Source organism: Carassius gibelio, chromosome B25 (assembly GCF_023724105.1).
Source record: "Carassius gibelio isolate Cgi1373 ecotype wild population from Czech Republic chromosome B25, carGib1.2-hapl.c, whole genome shotgun sequence".
NCBI lineage: Eukaryota > Metazoa > Chordata > Actinopteri > Cypriniformes > Cyprinidae > Carassius > Carassius gibelio.
The window spans coordinates 22,744,758-22,764,894 of NC_068420.1; the positions used below are offsets into that span (position 1 = coordinate 22,744,758).

Genomic DNA, 20,137 nt, shown 5'->3' on the forward strand with positions numbered 1-20,137 from the left:
GAAAAGTGCATCTCCTGTTGTCTCTCATCAGAACCCCCCTCATGTTAGTTTAGAGCTGTTTCGGCTTGTAAACAGTGCTTGATCTGTGCAGATGTCTCTCTTGATTCAGATCGCACCACTCTCTCACTGAAGGAAGCATTATTATGGATTATGTATTTGAGCCAGAAGCAACGGTTTGAGGTTAAAACATCTCTATTTATTAAAACATTCAGCTAAGCTCTAAGCCGTGGTGTGTGTGTGCCGTGTTTAATCAGAATGGTTTCTTCAGATTATCCTGAAGGCGGACACAGGTACACTCAACTCCTCACACACTCTTATCTGGAGCTGCAGGAATGCTCCTGGAATTTCAGGAAGTCTTGAATATGTCAAGGTCATTTGTGCGACTTCCTGCAGGGAGTGTTGTTGTGGAGGCAGGAAGTTGTTCTTTGTCTGCGCGAACAATCATGCTTTAACTCAACATTTTATTATTGTTAACATAATAACAGAGTAACAAGCAGTTTGTCTTCAGAGTCTTTCACCATACATTTAGACGCTCATATTCTGAACAATACAATGTTATTCATAAGTCATGAACTGACATTCTCCTGTAAAATCATTTGATACCCTTTTAATTCATTGTTCCATCAAAGAATGAAATGTCCAGCATTTGTTATGGCCAAACATGGGACACACAATACTTTTATTAACACACAGTTTCACTTCACAGCCTGCTCTGTCCGTGATCACTCATGTCTTCAATACGCTTTTAAAAACAAGTCTTCCTGTGGCTCAAGTGACAGCGCAAGGTTGTGGGTTTGATTCCCTGGGATAACATTTACAACTGATATTAGTTAAGTCAGATTATATTTGTTTTAAATCGAGACCAGACCAAATGTTATGAGTAATCAATTGAGAAAGTCAGGGTTGGCTGTATTCCTGCCTCAGCTCTGTACTGTGTTTAGTCTTGTGTGTTGTGTTGATCAGTTCCAGCCGCAGTGAGAGACGTGACGGTGAGCAACAACGGCCGCATGGACTTCCTGAGCGTGTCCTGGAGAGCAGCTGAAGGAGATGTGGACAGTTACTCGGTCACTCTGAGAGATCGGGAGAGAACCGTCCACACGCTCACTGTGTCCAGGCTCACCACCGAGTGTGTCTTCAAGTCTCTGGTGTCTGGACGCCTCTACAACATCTCCATCCGCAGCCGTAGTGGAGAGTACGAGAAGCAGACCGTGGTTCAGGAGCGCACACGTAAGCTCACTCAGCAGAGCTTGTGATGATACAGTGATGGAGATGTTGATGGAGATGTTCACATTATTCTGCTGCAGAACCTGCCACCGCGCTGAACCCTACAGCCACACACATGGCTAGTGACGACCGTCTGAAGGTGTACTGGCGCCACGCCGCTGGAGACTTCGACTACTACCATGTGTCCATCAAACACAACAACATCTTCCAGCAGAACAAGACGGTGAACAAGACTCAGAATGAGTGTGTGTTCAGTGAGCTGGTGCCGGGCCGGCTCTACACTGTGATGGTCAGCACGTGGAGTGGGAAATATGAGTCCAGCGTCTCGACGCATGGAAGGACGTGTGAGTAAGCCTGCGCTGAGAGATCTGGAGTTCTGGAGCTGTATTGTTCTGTGGCTCCCTGATTCTGGTTTACTGTAGTTCTTCCTGCTCTTTAGGCCTGTGGATGAGTTTACAGCTGCTCTTCGTTTTCTGTTGTCCTGTAGTTTGACACAGTTCTGTAGCTCCGTGGTATAGTTTCTGTAGTTATGTAACACTGTGGGTTAGGTTACGCTAATTCTGTTGTTTATAGTTTCATTTACAGCAGTTCTACAGTAAACTAAACCACATAATTTGTCACTTTCTGTTGTTGTGTATTGTGGTTTAGTGATCTGTCTCTGTAGTTTAGAGTATTTCTTCAGTTGTAGCTTGCATGCTTTGTCTGTCCTGTAGCTGACTATTGTCCTGTTGTCTGTCAGTGCCAGCAGGAGTCCAGAACCTGACGCTGGCTGACAGCGGACCTGAGGATCTGCTGGTGACATGGGTTTCTGCTCCTGGAGATGTGGATCATTATGAGGTTCAGCTGCTCTTCAACGACATGAAGGTGTTTCCTCCGATCACACTAACCAGCAGCACCAACAGATACCTGCTCTCTTCTCTCACTCCTGGAAGACTGTATAAGATTGTGGTGTCCACCTTCAGCGGACCAAACCTCAGTGCGCAGTCTATCAAAGGCAGAACAGGTACATCTTACTGTTGCCTCTGGATATCTGACAAATACAGTGGTTTAACATATTTTTGAGTGCAGTTATTTTGCAGACTCTTTTAAGGTTGTGTGTTTTGATTTATTTCAGTTCCCAGTAAAGTGAAGAACATTCATATCAGTAACGGCGGTCAGAGCAGCATTAGAGTGAACTGGACGCCGGGACAGGGCGATGTGGACCGCTACGCTGTGTCACTGTCCCAGACGGGCAGACAGACTGAGCAGAGATCAGTCCCTAAACATGTGACTGAGATCAGTTTTCAGGGTCTACTGCCAGGACAACAGTACATGATAACGGTTACATCAGTCTGTGGATCTCTGATCAATAACAGCACTGCAACCGGACGCACAGGTAACGTAACACACTGAAACATTAATAATATACATATATATATATGTGTGTGTGTGTGTTTTTCTGCTGTTTTTGTCATGTTGATGATGTTTTATAAGATTAACAATTTGGTCAGACTGGGGCATTACCTGTATGCCTGACACATCATGGTGAAAGCAGTGTATTGCACAGCCTGCAGTGGCACGCTTCACTCTCAAGCACCCTTCAGGGCAAATTTGGGCAAAATCATTTTTATTTATTATTCTTTTAGCTTCTTTAATGGTTACTTTTCCTAAGTTTGACAACTGAACACAAACAAAAATGACTTGATTCAACTGATTCAAGTTAAGTAGGAAACCAAAGGAAATTAATGGGAAATAATAAAAAAGCATTTTTATATTTGTCCAATAAAAATCGATAAATCCAACACACTGCAGGTCATTCATTACACACATATGAAGGGGTGAGCCCATAAAACATTCTTAATGTGGCACACACACACACACACACACACACACATAAAAACAAAGCATTGAATGAGCCCATAACAGTGCTTTTTTATGTTGAATAAAAACACATTCAAAGTCACTCAAACATACTAAAACAAAGACTTAAATGAGCCAATGATTGATTTTTTATTTAGAATATGCCAATCAGCAACAGTACACACACACACACACACACACACACACACTTCAAAGTCATATCAAAGTCCTACTGCAAAATGAGTTGATTCTAAACAAATCTAAAACAAGCTACTTGTTAGGTTTACTCTTAATTCTTACCTGTTTGAGTTATTGAAATTTGATGTTTTTTAAATACAGTCAGGTCCAATACAGAACCGGTTGCATCGGTGTTTGGATCACTAGTAGTTCTTTCGGACAGTTCGATTCAATAAACCGGTTGAAGAAAACGGTTCACCAGTTCTTTTGCGCTCGACGTAATGGCGTCATTGGTGATGATTGCCCTTGATTCAAGCCTTTGGTTTACCCGCGCTCATAACACTAGCACAGAATCAGTTCAGAATCAATCACCAAAAGAATCAGTTCGGTTCAGACGCTCGGTGTGAACTAACCCTTTAAGTCTAGTCGCACATAGACTGATGGATGAAGGTCTGGACTTCAAGGCAGCTTTCATTGGTCAAGGTCCACCCATGAGGCCGATGGACCGACATGTCAAACCAATTAGAGTTCGTTTTGTTCAGTGCCACATTCCTGGCTGTGGAAATATCGACACAATAACAGACTGGTGTGTAAAACTCTGACATATTTAAAGATTCTATGCAGCGAACTTTAAATATTTCACCTGCTTTTGAAACTCCAGCATTTAGTTGATCCTGATAAGCATTCATCTTCACAGTTGTGAACACAATGGCTTTCTTCTTTGGGGAGGGGATTTTGTGCCACAGCATTTTTGTTTCCAGGCTTTTTCTCTCAGAATTTACCAAACTGTTGATTTGGTCACTTCTAATGTTCCTTCTGTCTCTCTATCTGTCTGAGCTTATTGGATCTTTTTTTTTAACATTAGTAACTGTAACATAACAATAAGCATATTTTACATAAAAATATGACACATTTTTGGTGGTAAATAAATACAAAACACCAAAAATCACAATACAAATTACATAAATATTTTTTATATTATCAAATTATCACACCTGAGACATTTGTGCCCAAATTTGTCCACTAAGGACCAGTTAAAGGCTGTTGTACCAGGGACGCTTGAGGGTTAAATGTAGCACAGATACTGTAGTGTGGTTTGAATTATTCTGTCAGTATAAATGCTAATCCCTATTCCTAAATGCAGACAGACTGACATGATGCAGTGTGTCCTCTGCAGTGCCCTCCTCCGTCAGCGCTCTACAGGTGGAGGACCAGCGCAGCACATCCAGTCTGCTGGTGTCATGGCAGGCCGCTCGAGGGGTGTATGACGGCTATCGCCTGCAGCTGCTGGATGAGCGAGGCTCTCTGGTGACTAACAGCTCTCCGACCGCAGAAGCCAGCCAGCAGTACTTCAGACAGCTCACTCCAGGAAAGAAGTATCGCGTTGTGATGCTAACCATCAGCGGAGGAATCAGCAGCCAAGCTGTCTTTGCTGAGGGCAGAACCTGTGTGTAGATGATGCCTTTTTCTCAGTCTTAACGTGATCATACAGGAGATGAACTGAACTGTTACAGTGTCTAAAAATGTGTGTTTTAGGTCCAGCAACTGTTAATAACCTGTCTGTCTTAATCAACACAACCACAAGCCTGTCGTTGCACTGGGATCTGCCGGACGGGGAGTTTGATGGGTTTAATGTTTCTCTGTTTACTGGAGAGAACCGCTTGCAAGATCAGAAAACAGGAATGATGATCATGCAAGACTGTTCTTTTCAAAACCTTCAACCTGGGACTCAGTACAAGGTGGTCGTCCTGACCCGCAGTGGGGATCAGACCAATGACACGTCCATCTGGGCCAGGACAGGTGAACAAACTCCAATTTCTCACTAACCAAAATTTACTTTTTTGATAAAGTTTGTTGTCAGACCCAATCAAAGCAGTTTTACAGCAAACACGATCACATATTCATCACAGTCTTACTGTTTTGGCCACACTTGTTCACTGAGGTAAAGGTAAAACATTTAGGGATGTACAATATATTGGCCACGATATCGGTATCAGACGATAAATGTGAATTTTTAAATTTGGGCAATATATTAAAACCATGGTGGCTTTGCCTTGCTTGAAATGTGTTTGGAATCACTTTGAAAAGGAAAATCCAGTGAAGTGCAACATGTGCAGGGCAAGTCTGTCACAAAAGCTACATAAAATTATATTAAGAACATTACTGTAAAATAATGTTGTGTGTCTTTGTAATCTTTGCACCAGTGTTTTAGCGCACTGTTACCGGAAGAGCAACAGGAGACTTGACAACAGAATTTGCATCTTTTTTGCTTATATTCTATGTAGTTTTAATATTATGTTTTTATATTTATTTATATCACCTGTTTAACCCATTAACAGTGCTTCAGTTTAACAGTGTCCATTCAGCTCTTCCATTATATAATATATAAATATAACATATAATCGATTATCGTCTTTCAGAAATAAAGAATTATCGGTTAGCGGTATGGGCCAGAATTTCCATATCTGGATGATCATAAGAGTCCATTCTTTGTTGAATGTGTCTTCTGTAGTTCCTGCAGCTGTGACGCTCTTGCATGCTGACAGTAGATCAAGCTCTGACAGTCTGTGGTTGAGCTGGAAACAGGCCGGCGGTGAGGTGAGCCGCTACACCCTCCTGATCTACAATCCTGATGGGACTCAACACGCGGAGCAGAGTTTGGGCCCGGAGAGCAGAAGTTACACGTTTGAGAGGCTGGTACCTGGACGACTTTACCAGGCCGTCGTCCTTACACACAGTGCAGATCTGACCAACATGGCAAATACTACTGGCAGGACAGGTAAGTGTAAGAAATAATAACATGAGCTTGATGTGTTTGATTGATTTCAATAGCCTTAATATGGGTCACAATTTCCTTAAGTTTAACTTTAGAATCAGTACTGATTTTTTATGTTGGACTCTTTTCCTTAATGGTTTTGATGTATTGTAGTCCCTAGGCCGCCTGTCTTGTTTTCCTTCGGAGAAATCACTAACACTTCACTGGAGATCACCTGGAGCAGTCCAGAAAACACTGATTATGATGACTTTGACCTTCAGTGGAGCCCCAGGGACCACCTGTCTGTGTTTAACCCCTACCACAGCCCCACATCTGGAAACCGTATTCTGAAAGGCATGTACCCTGGCCGCCAGTACAACATCAGCCTGCGTACGGTCAGCGGTGCTGGAACCAACAACCCTACCTACAGCTCTCCGGTCCACAGGAGCATCAGGACAAGTCAGTGGAGCACCAGACACACATGTAGAACAATCAGTTTATCAGTCGTCCCTGCAGAAACAGTATGTCCCAACCAGGCTTTTTAATAATTTCACCAGAGAGACTACTGCTGACCAGAATCATCTCAGTTTGGGCAAGATCGTGGTTTAGTAGTTTTACAACCATCTGTCTCTCTACAGACTTGTAAGAGTATGTATTACAGGGGTTCTCAACTCTGACCATGACTTTCCTCCAGAGTTTAATTCATGCTTATAACTTTCTAGTAAAGATCCTGAAAACCTAGATTAGCTTGTTTAAGTGTGATAGATCCTGGGAGTTAAACTCTGTAGAAAACCTGAGGGGCCAAGAGTTGAGAAGCCCTGGGGCTTCATGAGTAAACATTACACGTGTGCAAAATGGCAATAGAAATGTGTGTATGATGTTTCCATGATACCATGAATGTATCTGGATTTATATATTTATATATATATATATATATATATATATATATATATATATATATATATGTGTGTGTGTGTGTGTGTGTGTGTGTGTGTGTGTGTGTGTGTGTGTGTGTGTGCACCGTACTCTAGTCTTTTTCCTAGAATAAGAAAAGTAATGAAGAAAAAAAGGATTTTCAACTCTGTTTTCATTTCGATATACACATTCACTTTCATTAATGGAGATTCAGAAGCACTGAAATTACATAAAGTCATTTCACAGAATTAAAAAAATAATAATAAGCTTGAACACTTTTCCCTTGGCTGTTCTAATGACAGCGAGGACTGCTATAGGTGCACTATAATACATCTTTAAAGGGGGGGTGGTGAAATGCTATTTCATGCATACTGAGTTTTTTACACTGTTAAAGAGTTGGATTCCCATGCTAAACATGGACAAAGTTTCAAAAATTAAGTTGTACGTTTGAAGGAGTATTTCTGTTCCAAAAATACTCCTTCCGGTTTGTCACAAGTTTCAGAAAGTTTTTTTCGAGTATGTCTCTGTGTGACGTTAGATGGAGCTGAATTTCCTTATATGTGTCCTGAGGCACTTCTGCCGGAAGAGCGCGCGCTCCCGTATAGCAGAGCACTGAGAGCACAACAGACTTCACTGATCAGAGCGAGAGCCTCGACAAATGTCACAAAAGAAGTGTGTTTTTGGTTGCCAGGGCAAGACAACCCTGCACAGATTACCAAAAGAGAAACAGCATTAAGGGACCAGTGGATGGAGTTTATTTTTACAGAGCATCAACAGAGTTGTGCAAGTGTTTGTGTTTGTTCCCTGCATTTCGAAGATGCTTGTTTTACAAACAAGGCCCAGTTTGTGACGGATTTGCACATCGTTTATTTCTTAAGGATAATGCAGTCCCAATGAAAAAGGGTCACGATCGTGTGTTGGAACCGCAGGCGGTGAGTAAAACTGCTTCAAATATCTCTGTGTTGTTAACTTAGCTATCAGCGTGTAAGCACATCAAGTAAACAACATGCGATGTTGGCATCAAACTGCACTTTCCACATGTACAGCTTAACAAAAAAAAGAAGGACTTAAAGTGGAACTTAGTCATTTTCCAAAACCGCTAAGCAAATATATACAGTTTCAATACATACCACATAGAGACGTCGTTGCTGATGCTGCTCTTGTTAAATTTCAGCCTCTGGATCTGATTCTGGATCATAAATATACGCTGAATCTGACTGTTAGCCATGGTTTGTTTTGGTTGGTTTTGTCCTCAGGGTAATGTCACAGCTTCCAAACGCTCTCAACGCAAAAGCTTACTGGCGCTCGTGATTCTTTAGCTCCGCCCACACGTCACGCCTCCAGCCGCTCGTGTTTTTCCGGGAAAAATCGGTACAGACTATCTTTCTCTTATGAATATAATAAAACTAAAGACTTTTTGGAGTTATGAAGGATGCAGTACTACTCTATATGTACTCAAGATTAACAGGAGATTGAGTGAAAACGAGCATTTCACCCCCCCTTTAAACTAAACTGCAGTTCTCAGGTTATAAGAAAATATAAATGTTTAGCAAGAACAATAAAGTACACTTATGGCCGGCACTGTCCAATTATAATACTGTTGGTGTCATGTGAAGATATCTCCAAAACATGATGAAACATACCACTGTATTTGAAGGATACAACTTAAAGAAAACTGTAAGATTTATATGTTTCCTTTATAAAATACTTTGTCGGTGACGCATCAATTCACACAATTGTACGTACTTACGGTGCAATATATATAGGTCTATCTGTTTCCACTAAATATAGCTAAAAGATGTTCACCTTTACGGAGCCCCGCACATGACATGCAGGAAAAAATTGTAGACTCATTCGTTCCCTCACTGTACTAAAACGTGCACACGATTACTATTGCATTCCCTCGATTGATTTACTATTTCGTTCACTCGATTTATAAATTGGTTCCCTCGAGGGAATGCAATATTAAATTGAGGGAACCCAACCAGCCTGCCCTTGAATACCTGTATAGTTTTGTAATCGATCTATGAGTATGTCATGATCTATGGTGTCGAACGCAGCACTAAGATCAAGTAAGACTAGAAATGAGATGCAGCCTTGATCTGACGCAAGGAGCAGGTCATTTGTAATTTTAACAAGTGCAGTTTCTGTGCTATGGTGGGGCCTAAAACCTGACTGAAATTCGCATACAGATCATTTTTATGTTATTTTTTTATTTTTATTTTTTGCAGAAAGGAGCTCAATAGAGCAAAATTTTAGACATAAATGGAAGATTTGAAACAGGCCTATAATTTGCCAGTACACTAGGATAGTTTTGGTTTCTTAATAAGAGGCTTGATAACCGCCAGCTTGAATGGTTTTGGGACGTGACCTAAAGATAACGACGAGTTTATGAAATTGAGAATCGGTTCTTCGGCTACAGGTAACAGCTCTTTCAGTAATTTAGTGGGTACAGGATCTAATAAACATGTTGTTGGTTTAGATACAGTGATAAGTTTATTTAGCTCTTCCTGTCCTATGGTTATAAAGCACTGCAGTTTATCTTTGGGTGCGATGGATGAAACTGAAGTGTTAGACGCTGTAGAATCTACATTCACTATTGTATTTCTAATGTTATCTATTTTATCAGTGAAGAAATTCATAAAGTCATTACTATTTAACGTTGGTGGAATATTTGAATCAGGTGGCGTCTGGTAATTTGTTAATTTAGCCACTGTGCTAGGATTGTTTTGGTTATTTTCAATGAGTTTGTGTATATGCTCTGCCCTAGCAGTTTTTAGAGCCTGTCTATAGCTGGACATACTGTTTTTCCATGCAATCATAAAAACTTCTAAGTTAGTTTTTCTCCATTTGTGTTCAAGACTACGAGTTTCTTTCTTGAGAGAGTGAGTATTACTGTTATACCATGGCACAGTACGTTTTTCTCTAACCTTTTTCAATTTGATGGGGGCAACAGCTTCTAATGTATTAGAGAAAATAGTGCTCATGTTGCCAGTCATTTCGTCTAGTTCATGTGTATTTTTGGGTACAAATAGCAGTTGAGATAGATCAGGCAGGTTATTTGAGAAACTGTCTTGGGTGGCTGGAACAATAGTTCTGCTCAGTCGGTAACACTGAGACATATAGTTAATAAGATAAGGCCCCTGCTCTATTGCTTAATGGCAGAGCAATAAACCACTCAACTGCAATAACATTTGGCATTATCTGTAGGTGTAGCACTAGTGGAATGTGTGTTTTTTCCTGTCTTTAGAGCCTGAGCGTGTTCAGAGTCTGCACTGCCGTCCTCAGAACTCTACAGCCATTTCCTGTTCCTGGAGTCCCCCCGAAGCTGACTTTGACTCGTACATCATTGAGTGCTTGAGAAAGGGCTCTCAGAGAATGGTATACTCACAGCGCACAGTCAAAGAGAACACCGTCTATCTGATCAAAGATCTGGAGCCTCATAAGCAGTACATTGTCTCTGTAAAAGTCATCTCTGACAGCATGACCAGTGAGGCAGTCATGGAAAATGTGGTCACAATGATAGACCGTGAGTTAGGGCTTTGTGTTTGATACAAACTATTTAGTAAACGTTACTGTCAAAAAGTTTTCTGATGATTTATGTTTCCTCAGGTCCACCTCTGCCCTCAATTCGCATCAATGAGAATACAGTTAAGGTTACCAAGTCAACCATATTCTTCCAGTTCAACTGTAGCTGGTTCAGTGACATCAACGGTGCTGTGAAATACTTCAGCATCATCGTAACTGAATCTGATGGTTGGAAGACATTATTTCCTCTTTCTTTTTTACACATTGATCCTATTTTTTCTTTACAAGACAAAATTAATGCAATGATCCCTTTCTTTGGTTGGATTCAGACAGTGAAAACCAGCAGCCATACCAGAAACATCCTCTTCCCTCATACCTGGACTACAGATCCAACAGCTCGGTCAAAGCTTATCAGACCAAATACTTCTCCAGCCTCTGCGACGAGAGACAGAACACAGTGCAGGAGTTTGAGATTCACCTGGGGTCGGGCATGGAGTGTCTGGGAGGACGATGTGATCCGAAACCATCAGCTGATGTGTCTCAACAACAGCCCATCTTCTGTGATGGGCCACTGAAACCCAAGACAGCATACAGGTGATGAATCTGATGCTACAGTCAGACAACAGCCTGTGCTTTTGGTTGCTAATGGGGTGTTCCAACATGACCAGTGTGTCCAAAACTTAACCAATCTCTCAGGAAATGGATCATGTTAGTTTAAAGGGTTTAACCTATCCTTAAACTCACATTTAGCCCTTGGACACATTTCTAGGATGCTCAAATCCACATCCATGCCATTTTTAAAAAACGTGGAGGTCAAATGGTCTGCTGTCAGTAATATTTAAGTCTGCAGTCAGGTGATTGTTGGTGATCTCTTCAACTGTTTGTCTTGTGTTTCTTAGACTCAGTATTCGAGCCTTTACCAAACTCAGTGGGGATCTCTCTGCACTCTATACTGATACATACCTGTCCAAGCCCTTCATGACAGATGCAGGTATCACATGTGGCTTGACTATATTAAAGGCCATTTGGTAAGATGTGTCTGGTTAATTGTTCATATTTGTGTGTGTTCAGAGCCATTGAATGGAGTCATTGCAGGGGTCAGCGCTGGACTCTTCCTCATCGCCACCATGGTGGGTTTAATTGTTCTGCTGATCTGCAGACAGAAAGTCCACAAAATGTGAGTCCTGTTTTACACTTTACTAAAGCCATCAAAAGTCAATATTTAGAACATCAAACCTAAAACTCAAATACATGTCCTGTCCTAAACATCATAGACCCCTTACCCAACGGCAAAAGTTGAGGTGTTGCTGATGATGAATTTCTACATAAGTATTGATAGTCAAGTCAAGTCACCTTTATTTATATAGGGCTTTAAACAAAATGCATTGTGTCAAAGCAACTGAACAACATTAATTAGGAAAACAGAGTGCCAATAACGCAGTGATGATAAACAAATAGTGATGATAACAATTTGTGGTAGGGCTTGAATAAGAGAATTTATAATATCAGTGTCCAGAGTATCTATAGAAATCTTGCATATTGCAACAATTTGTGCAAAGTTTGTGGTGGTGACAGTCATTGACGGTGGTGTAGTAATGACAGGTTAGACAGGAAAAATTGATAGCGACTGATTAATGTTGAAAGATATGTTGATACAGGTTTGATACAGGTTTATTTTGTTTCCTGTGGAGCTAATGTTGATTAACTGATGTGAGCTAAATACTCCAACTGAAAAAAACAATTTAATGTTTTATATGGTCCAGAGTAGTAGAGAATTCAGCCTCTCTCAAGGGGGGTGGTTCCACAAACCCAAGCTGTGCGTGGAGGTGAGCACCACTATCTCAAGTCGGTACCTCTCAACCTCCAGCTCAGTCTCAGGCTCCTTCCCCGCCAGTGAGGTGACATTCCACGTCCCTAAGGCCAGTTTCTGTTTCCAGAGATCAGGTCGTCAGGGCCCCTGCCTTCGACCGCTGCCCGATCCACATTGCAACACCCCCTCATGATTCCTCCCTGCAGGTGGTGGGTCCACTGGAGGTCGGCCTCACATTGCTTTTTCAGGCTAAGCCTGGCTAAGGCATACCGGGCGACGTCACGGTCCTTGTTTTAAAAATTTTCATGAAGGGCTATTGAACCACTATTAGTCTGACATGTCACCTAGGACCTGTTTGCCTTGGGAGACCCTACTGGGGGCATATAGCGCTGGACAACATAGCTCCTAGGATCATTTGGGTACACAAACTCCTCCATGACGATAAGGTTGCGGTTCAAGGAGGAGATGTAACCATATAAATTCACGTGGGCAGCGATAGTGATACCTGGAGGGACGAGATTGGGAGGAATGGCCCCCCTGATCTGAACCCGAGTGGTGTTCTGCTATTGGACTTCTGTGCAAGTCACAGTTTGTCCATAACAAACACCATGTTCAAGCATAAAGGTGTCCATCAGTGCCCATGGCATCAGGACACCCTAGGCAGGAGGTCAATGATCAACTTTGTGGTCATTTCCTCTGACCTCCGGCAGTATGTCTTGGACACTCGGGTAAAGAGAGGGGCAGAGCTGTCAACCGATCACTACCTGGTGGTGAGTTGGATCTGATGGCACGGGAGGAAGCTGGACAGACCTGGTTGACCCAAACGTATTGTGTGGGTCTGTTGGGAACCTTTGACTGAGCCCCCTGTCAGAGAGATTTTCAATTCCCTCCTCCGGCAGAGCTTTGACAGGATTCCGACGGAGGCTGGAGACATTGAGTCCGAGTGGATAGGTGCAGCTTCTGCAGTAATGTGGTCGATGTACCTGTCTGTCGTGGTGAAGAAGGAGCTGAGCTGCAAGGCGAAGCTCTTGATTTACCAGTCAATCTACATTCCTGCTCGCCTATGGTCATGAGCTGTGGGACAAGATCCTGGATACAGGTGGCCGAAATGAGCTTTGCCGCAGGGTGGGTGGGTGCTCCCTTAGAGATAGGGTGAGGAGCTCTGCCACTCAGGAAGAGCTCAGAGTAGAGCCGCTGCTCCTCCACATCGAGAGGTGCCAGCTGAGGTGGCTCAGGCATCTGTTCCGGATGCCTCCTGGACGCCTTCCTGGGAAGGTGTTCCGGGCACATCCCACCGGGAGGAGACCCCGGGGAAGACCTAGGACACGCTGGAGGGACTATGTCTCTCGGCCTGCCTGGGAACGCCTCGGAAGAGCTGGAGGAAGAGTCTAGGGAGAGGGAAGTCTGGGCATCTCTGCTTAGACTGCTGCCCACATGACCCAGCCCCTGATAAGCAGAAGAAGATGGATGGATGGATGGATATGGTTTTATTTTGATGGTCCATTTAATCAATCAACTATAAGCAATTTTTCAACTACATGCCAACTTACTCTCATTAGAGTATTAATATGCTCAAGAATGGTAGAATCTAGTATGGTAGAATAAGCTGACGTGCTTGAAAAGACACTTCTAGTCAGTTTATCTGTTGGTTAACCATCAAAATTAAGTGTTAGCATATATTTACAGTAGCAGACATACTAATTCTCTAATGACCCCTAGTTGATATGAAGTTATTAGTATGAGAATATATGAGTTACTTATCAGCAGCTGTCTAAAGGGTACCATCAAAATAATCAAACTAATATTACAATAAAAATAGTTAAAAGCAAATGTGTCATATAACAGATTCAACTGATCTGATATCTGATCTTATGGCTGTTTGAGAGAAAACAAAGTTATTATTATTATTATTATTATTACTACTACTTATGAGTGGTATTTAACCACTTAAGTAGCATCTGAAAAATTGCAAGATATGAAACTTATAATACATTAACACTACGATAAGTATAATTCATTGTAAAAGTTGAAAGTTGTAAAATGCAACGTGTTCAGTGTTATAAATCATCACACTCTAAAAAGCTATAACCACAAATAAGTAAATATTATAATACATTAAAACTGTTCTTATGAATATTCATGAGATGATACAACATATTATAAAGTTTTTTTATAATGCATTATGCATTCATTATAGTGCCTTAAGAATATCCCTGTAATGTAGAATAAATATGGGCTTCATAGAAAGTGTTACCAAAATTACTCCTCATCCAGGTTTTTAGAAGAAATATAGAGCTGAGTATCATCAGCATAACAGTGAAAGCTAACACCATGTTTCCTGATGATATCTCTCAAGGGTAACATATAAAGCGTGAAGAGTAGCGGCCGTAGTACTGAGCCTTGAGGTACTCCATACTGCACTTGTGATCGATATGATACATCTTCATTCACTGCTATGAACTGATGGCGGTCATATAAGTACGATTTAAACCATGCTAATGCACTTCCACTGATGCCAACAAAGTGTTCAAGTCTATGCAAAAGAATGTTGTGGTCAATTGTGTCAAACGCAGCACTAAGATCCAATAAAACTAATAGAGAGATACACCCACGATCAGATGATAAGAGCAGATCATTTGTAACTCTAAGGAGAGCAGTCTCAGTACTATGATACGGTCTAAATCCTGACTGGAAATCCTCACATATACCATTTTTCTCTAAGAAGGAATATAATTGTGAGGATACCACCTTTTCTACTATCTTGGACAGAAAAAGGAGATTCGACATTGGTAATTAATTAGTTCTTTAGGGTCAAGTTGTGGTTTTTTGATGAGAGGCTTAATAAGTGAGTGAGTGAGAGAAGTGATATTCAGCCTAGTATGGTGAACCCACACACACACACACACACTGTGAGCACACACCCGGTGGTGGGCAGCCATTTATGCTGAGGCGCCCGGGGAGCAGTTGGGGGTTCGATGCCTTGCTCAAGGGCACCTAAGTCGTGGTATTGAAGGTGGAGAGAGAACTGTTCATGCACTACCCCCACCCACAATTCCTGCCGGCCCGAGACTAGAACCCACAACCCTTCGATTGGGAGTCCAACCCTCTAACCATTCCCCCTAATAACAACCAGTTTGAAGGTTTTGGGGACATATCCTAATGACAATGAGGAATTAATAATAGTCAGAAGAGGATCTATGACTTCTGGAAGCACCTCTTTTAGGAGCTTAGATGGTATAGGGTCTAATATACATGTATGTTACATGTATGCCACAGAAGAGTGGCGCCACCCCAAGCGGGATGAAGACCATCTCTTTTAAACAGGTCAGGTCTGCCCCAAAAGCTCGTCCAATTGTCTATGAAACCTATGTTATTCTGTGGGCACCACTTAGACATCCAGCCATTGAGTGATGACAATCTGCTATGCATCTCATCACCGCGGTAAGCAGGAAGGGGACCAGAGCATACTACATATTACTCTCTCCACAGTCGCACCACTGATGGTCAGAGGAACGTGCTGAGTGTGTGCTCTCCTGAAGTCTACAAAAATCTCCTTCGTCTTCTCCACGTTCAGAGAGAGATTGTTGTCACTGCACCATCCGGCCGGGTGGCTTGCCTCGCTCCTGTAGTTTGTCTCATCTCTGTTGCTAATGAGACCCACCAGAGTCATGTCATCCACAAACTTAATAAAGAGGTTGGAGCTGTGTGACGGTGTGCAGTCGTGGGTCAGCAGAGTGACCCCGGAGTGATTTGTTAACTGAGGAACATAGCAATATCTAATTAGCTACTGAGGATGACAAGTCTCTAGCAGTTAATGATGGCAGGTCTTTGTCTTTTCCAGGAGTGCACAAGAGCCTGTGGTCAGAATGAGTTTGAGAAGAGAAAGACAACTTTCGGGAAGTCACGTCATTGTTAGAGGGTAAGAGTGACTGCATTTATATCAGCATTATGCTATAATGGCAGTTAAACAGCAGCATAAATTCTTATTACAATGTTATTTTCTCCCCTTTTTAGGAACCGCCGCGTCTCAAGGTGCTGTACTACATCCCATAGCAGGATATTTTTTTATATTTTCAGTATACTCTTTTCTTTGAATGAACTCTTGATTTCTTTCTGTTAACTATTGTAAGATAGTGTTGTCTTTTCCAACTACAGTCCCATCAGCATCACACATTTTGAGTCACATTTAGCTAAACTTCGAGCAGACTCCAACTACCTCCTTTCTGAGGAATACGAGGTAAAATACAGTATCCTTCATATTCCATAATATGAAATGTGAAATGTTTTGGAATGAACACATTAATTCTTTGTCCTGCTTTCAGGACCTGAAGGATGTTGGACGCAACCAACCTCAAGACGCGGCGTTATTGCCTGAAAACAGGGGCAAAAATCGCTACAACAATATACTGCCTTGTATGTCTAGTCTTACTAGTCTAGTCTTTGTTTAAATGTGTAATACTATTGTAATACAATTTTTCTACATTTATTTTGACATGTTCCTTGAACAGATGATTCTACACGGGTGAAGCTGTCCTATGTTGATGATGACTCCTGCTCAGATTATATTAATGCCAGCTATATTCCTGTAAGATCTTTGGCCATGGAAATACATTAATAATAGAAGTTGATATTGAATTACAGACCAAAAAAATAAATAATAATAAATAAAATATGCATGCATTTTGTGAGGCTATATTGTGACAGGCATGGATGTGCATTTAAGTAGTACATATTTCAGTTAAAAGCATTTGCCATATGATTTCATAAAAAATGTGGTAAATAGTGTTAGATACAGATCTTACTCAGTATGAATAGCAACAAATATAGTGTAAAAATTAAAAATGGTACTAAACGTAAAATATCTGAGCAGTAGTGGGAAAAAATATACTGTAAGTACTTGTTTCTTTCCTAAGGATAACAAGTGTCACTTAACTAAACATATCACATGGTTTCTTTTCTAGGGCAATAACTTCAGACGGGAGTATATAGCGACTCAGGGTCCTTTGCCCGGCACTAAAGATGATTTCTGGAAGATGGTCTGGGAGCAGAATGTGCACAACATAGTTATGGTGACACAATGTGTTGAGAAAGGAAGGGTATGTGCATATGATCACACATGATTCTTCTGCTCATGAGGCTCTTTTGGCATCAACTCAGTGAATTTGACACTCTTATTTAGGTGAAGTGTGACCATTACTGGCCATTTGATCAGGAGCCGCTGTATTATGGGGATCTGGTCGTTCAGATGCAGTCCGAGTCTGTGCTTCCCGAATGGACCATCCGGGAATTCAAGATCTGTAATGTGGGTATAATGTCTCGGTTCCTCACCGATGTATTCTGATAGGAACACACTAATGAGCTGTGTGGCATGTCTGTACAGGAGGAACAGCTGAGCTATTCCCGAGTCGTACGTCAGTTTCATTACACTGTGTGGCCGGATCATGGAGTTCCAGAGATCACGCAGTCACTCATTCAGTTCGTGCGGACTGTGAGAGACTATATCAACCGGGCGCCCTTCTCTGGAGCCACTGTAGTGCACTGCAGGTGGACAGACCACTCATTATTACAAGATCACCTTGATCATAGTCTTGTGTTGTCTGTGAATCCCTCCAAGACTGAAGTCCAGCACAATTTAGGCACTGTCCCAAAAGGAAATATCTCTCTAAATGCTTGCAAAATTTCTGTCTTTCTAAGAGTAATTGACAAAAATAACTCAAAGTAAGCAAAGTGGAACATTCTGCTTGAGATTTGGTACACTTGCTGCAAAGCAATTTTAGCAAATCTAGTACACAGATCTTCCTCTGAAGGAGGAGTGTTCATCTCTGTTTTATCTCTGACAGTGCTGGAGTGGGGCGCACAGGAACCTTTATCGCTCTTGACAGGGTCCTTCAGCAGCTGGACACTAGAGACACGGTGGACATTTACAGTGTTGTGTTTGATCTGAGGCTTCATCGCACACACATGGTGCAGACGGAGGTGAGAGCTCATCTGTAAAACACACCACTGCTTTAAAAACAGAGAGAATACCACACAAAATCACATTTATTTGTCCTGTGTGTTGCACCAGTGCCAGTACTCGTACCTCTATCAGTGCGTGCGAGACGTGCTCCGTGCAAGAAAACTGCGCAGTGAACAGGAAAACCTCTTGTATCCCATCTATGAAAATGTGCATCCGGATTACCACAGAGGTAAGTGTGCAGCTAATGTCTGTGTGATGAGCATGTCTGTCTCATTTATATCTTATATCTAGTTCATATTTGGTATTTCTTCATATAGATGTGGTCTACTCCAAACGCTGATGTGCAGGTGGATAAAAAAAAAGAGACCAAACATTTTAATGTCAAACACATGTAAAAATTTATTTGAAAATGAATTTAAGGTCATATGCTATGGGTATGCCTAGATGTACCAGAATTATATCATGTACATATATTCAATATTAATTCAGAGTTTATGTTAATTCTTGTATAATGTAATGTGCATCACTAATTAAATGTTGCAGCTTATTTTATATGAATTAAAATATAACTAAACAAAATGATTGTCTGCTTTCCTTTACCATATAGCTGAATGCATCATACTGTGAAGCCACCTTTATTTCTATAGAGCTTTATGCCATAAAGACTGTGTCAAAGTAGATTGACGGAGATAAACATGAGACAACAGACTCAGTTATACCAGTTAAACAGCAGAATCAGTTATACCAGTTAAACAGCAGGACCAGTTATACCAGTTAAACAGCAGGATCAGTTATACCAGTTAAACAGCAGAATCAGTTATACCAGTTAAACAGCAGAATCAGTTATACCAGTTAAACAGCAGAATCAGTTATACCAGTTAAACAGCAGACTCAGTTATACCAGTTAAACAGCAGAATCAGTTATACCAGTTAAACAGCAGAATCAGTTATACCAGTTAAACAGCAGAATCAGTTATACCAGTTAAACAAGCAGAATCAGTTATACCAGTTAAACAGCAGAATCAGTTATACCAGTTAAACAGCAGAACCAGTTATACCAGTTAAACAGCAGAATCAGTTATACCAGTTAAACAGCAGAACCAGTTATACCAGTTAAACAGCAGAATCAGTTATACCAGTTAAACAGCAGACTCAGTTATACCAGTTAAACAGCAGAATCAGTTATACCAGTTAAACAGCAGAACCAGTTATACCAGTTAAACAGCAGAACCAGTTATACCAGTTAAACAGCAGAACCAGTTATACCAGTTAAACAGCAGAACCAGTTATACCAGTTAAACAGCAGAATCAGTTATACCAGTTAAACAGCAGAATCAGTTATACCAGTTAAACAGCAGAATCAGTTATACCAGTTAAACAGCAGAATCAGTTATACCAGTTAAACAGCAGAACCAGTTATACCAGTTAAACAGCAGAACCAGTTATACCAGTTAAACAGCAGTTATACCAGTTAAACAGCAGAACCAGTTATACCAGTTAAACAGCAGAATCAGTTATACCAGTTAAACAGCAGACTCAGTTATACCAGTTAAACAGCAGAATCAGTTATACCAGTTAAACAGCAGGATCAGTTATACCAGTTAAACAGCAGAATCAGTTATACCAGTTAAACAGCAGAATCAGTTATACCAGTTAAACAGCAGGACCAGTTATACCAGTTAAACAGCAGTTATACCAGTTAAACAGCAGAACCAGTTATACCAGTTAAACAGCAGAATCAGTTATACCAGTTAAACAGCAGACTCAGTTATACCAGTTAAACAGCAGGACCAGTTATACCAGTTAAACAGCAGGATCAGTTATACCAGTTAAACAGCAGAATCAGTTATACCAGTTAAACAGCAGAATCAGTTATACCAGTTAAACAGCAGACTCAGTTATACCAGTTAAACAGCAGACTCAGTTATAC

General features: G+C 41.3%; 1 protein-coding gene across 1 annotated transcript in view; it reads left to right on the forward strand.

The window, feature by feature from the left end:
• The window catches only part of LOC128014341 (receptor-type tyrosine-protein phosphatase beta), a 37,929-nt gene extending 19,143 nt beyond the window's left edge, over positions 1–18,786 (forward strand). The window contains exons 8-31 of the mRNA XM_052597833.1: positions 964–1,227; positions 1,305–1,568; positions 1,964–2,227; positions 2,339–2,599; positions 4,418–4,687; positions 4,777–5,040; positions 5,753–6,019; positions 6,170–6,454; positions 10,161–10,439; positions 10,523–10,666; positions 10,768–11,032; positions 11,338–11,429; positions 11,510–11,615; positions 16,090–16,167; positions 16,263–16,280; positions 16,404–16,485; positions 16,571–16,661; positions 16,757–16,833; positions 17,210–17,344; positions 17,428–17,550; positions 17,629–17,792; positions 18,089–18,224; positions 18,316–18,436; positions 18,525–18,786. Of these exons, the coding sequence (XP_052453793.1) occupies positions 964–1,227; positions 1,305–1,568; positions 1,964–2,227; positions 2,339–2,599; positions 4,418–4,687; positions 4,777–5,040; positions 5,753–6,019; positions 6,170–6,454; positions 10,161–10,439; positions 10,523–10,666; positions 10,768–11,032; positions 11,338–11,429; positions 11,510–11,615; positions 16,090–16,167; positions 16,263–16,280; positions 16,404–16,485; positions 16,571–16,661; positions 16,757–16,833; positions 17,210–17,344; positions 17,428–17,550; positions 17,629–17,792; positions 18,089–18,224; positions 18,316–18,436; positions 18,525–18,547 (4,073 nt within the window). The 3' untranslated portion in view covers positions 18,548–18,786. The remainder of the gene's footprint in view (positions 1–963; positions 1,228–1,304; positions 1,569–1,963; positions 2,228–2,338; positions 2,600–4,417; positions 4,688–4,776; positions 5,041–5,752; positions 6,020–6,169; positions 6,455–10,160; positions 10,440–10,522; positions 10,667–10,767; positions 11,033–11,337; positions 11,430–11,509; positions 11,616–16,089; positions 16,168–16,262; positions 16,281–16,403; positions 16,486–16,570; positions 16,662–16,756; positions 16,834–17,209; positions 17,345–17,427; positions 17,551–17,628; positions 17,793–18,088; positions 18,225–18,315; positions 18,437–18,524) is intronic.
• Positions 18,787–20,137: the final 1,351 nt, after the last annotated feature.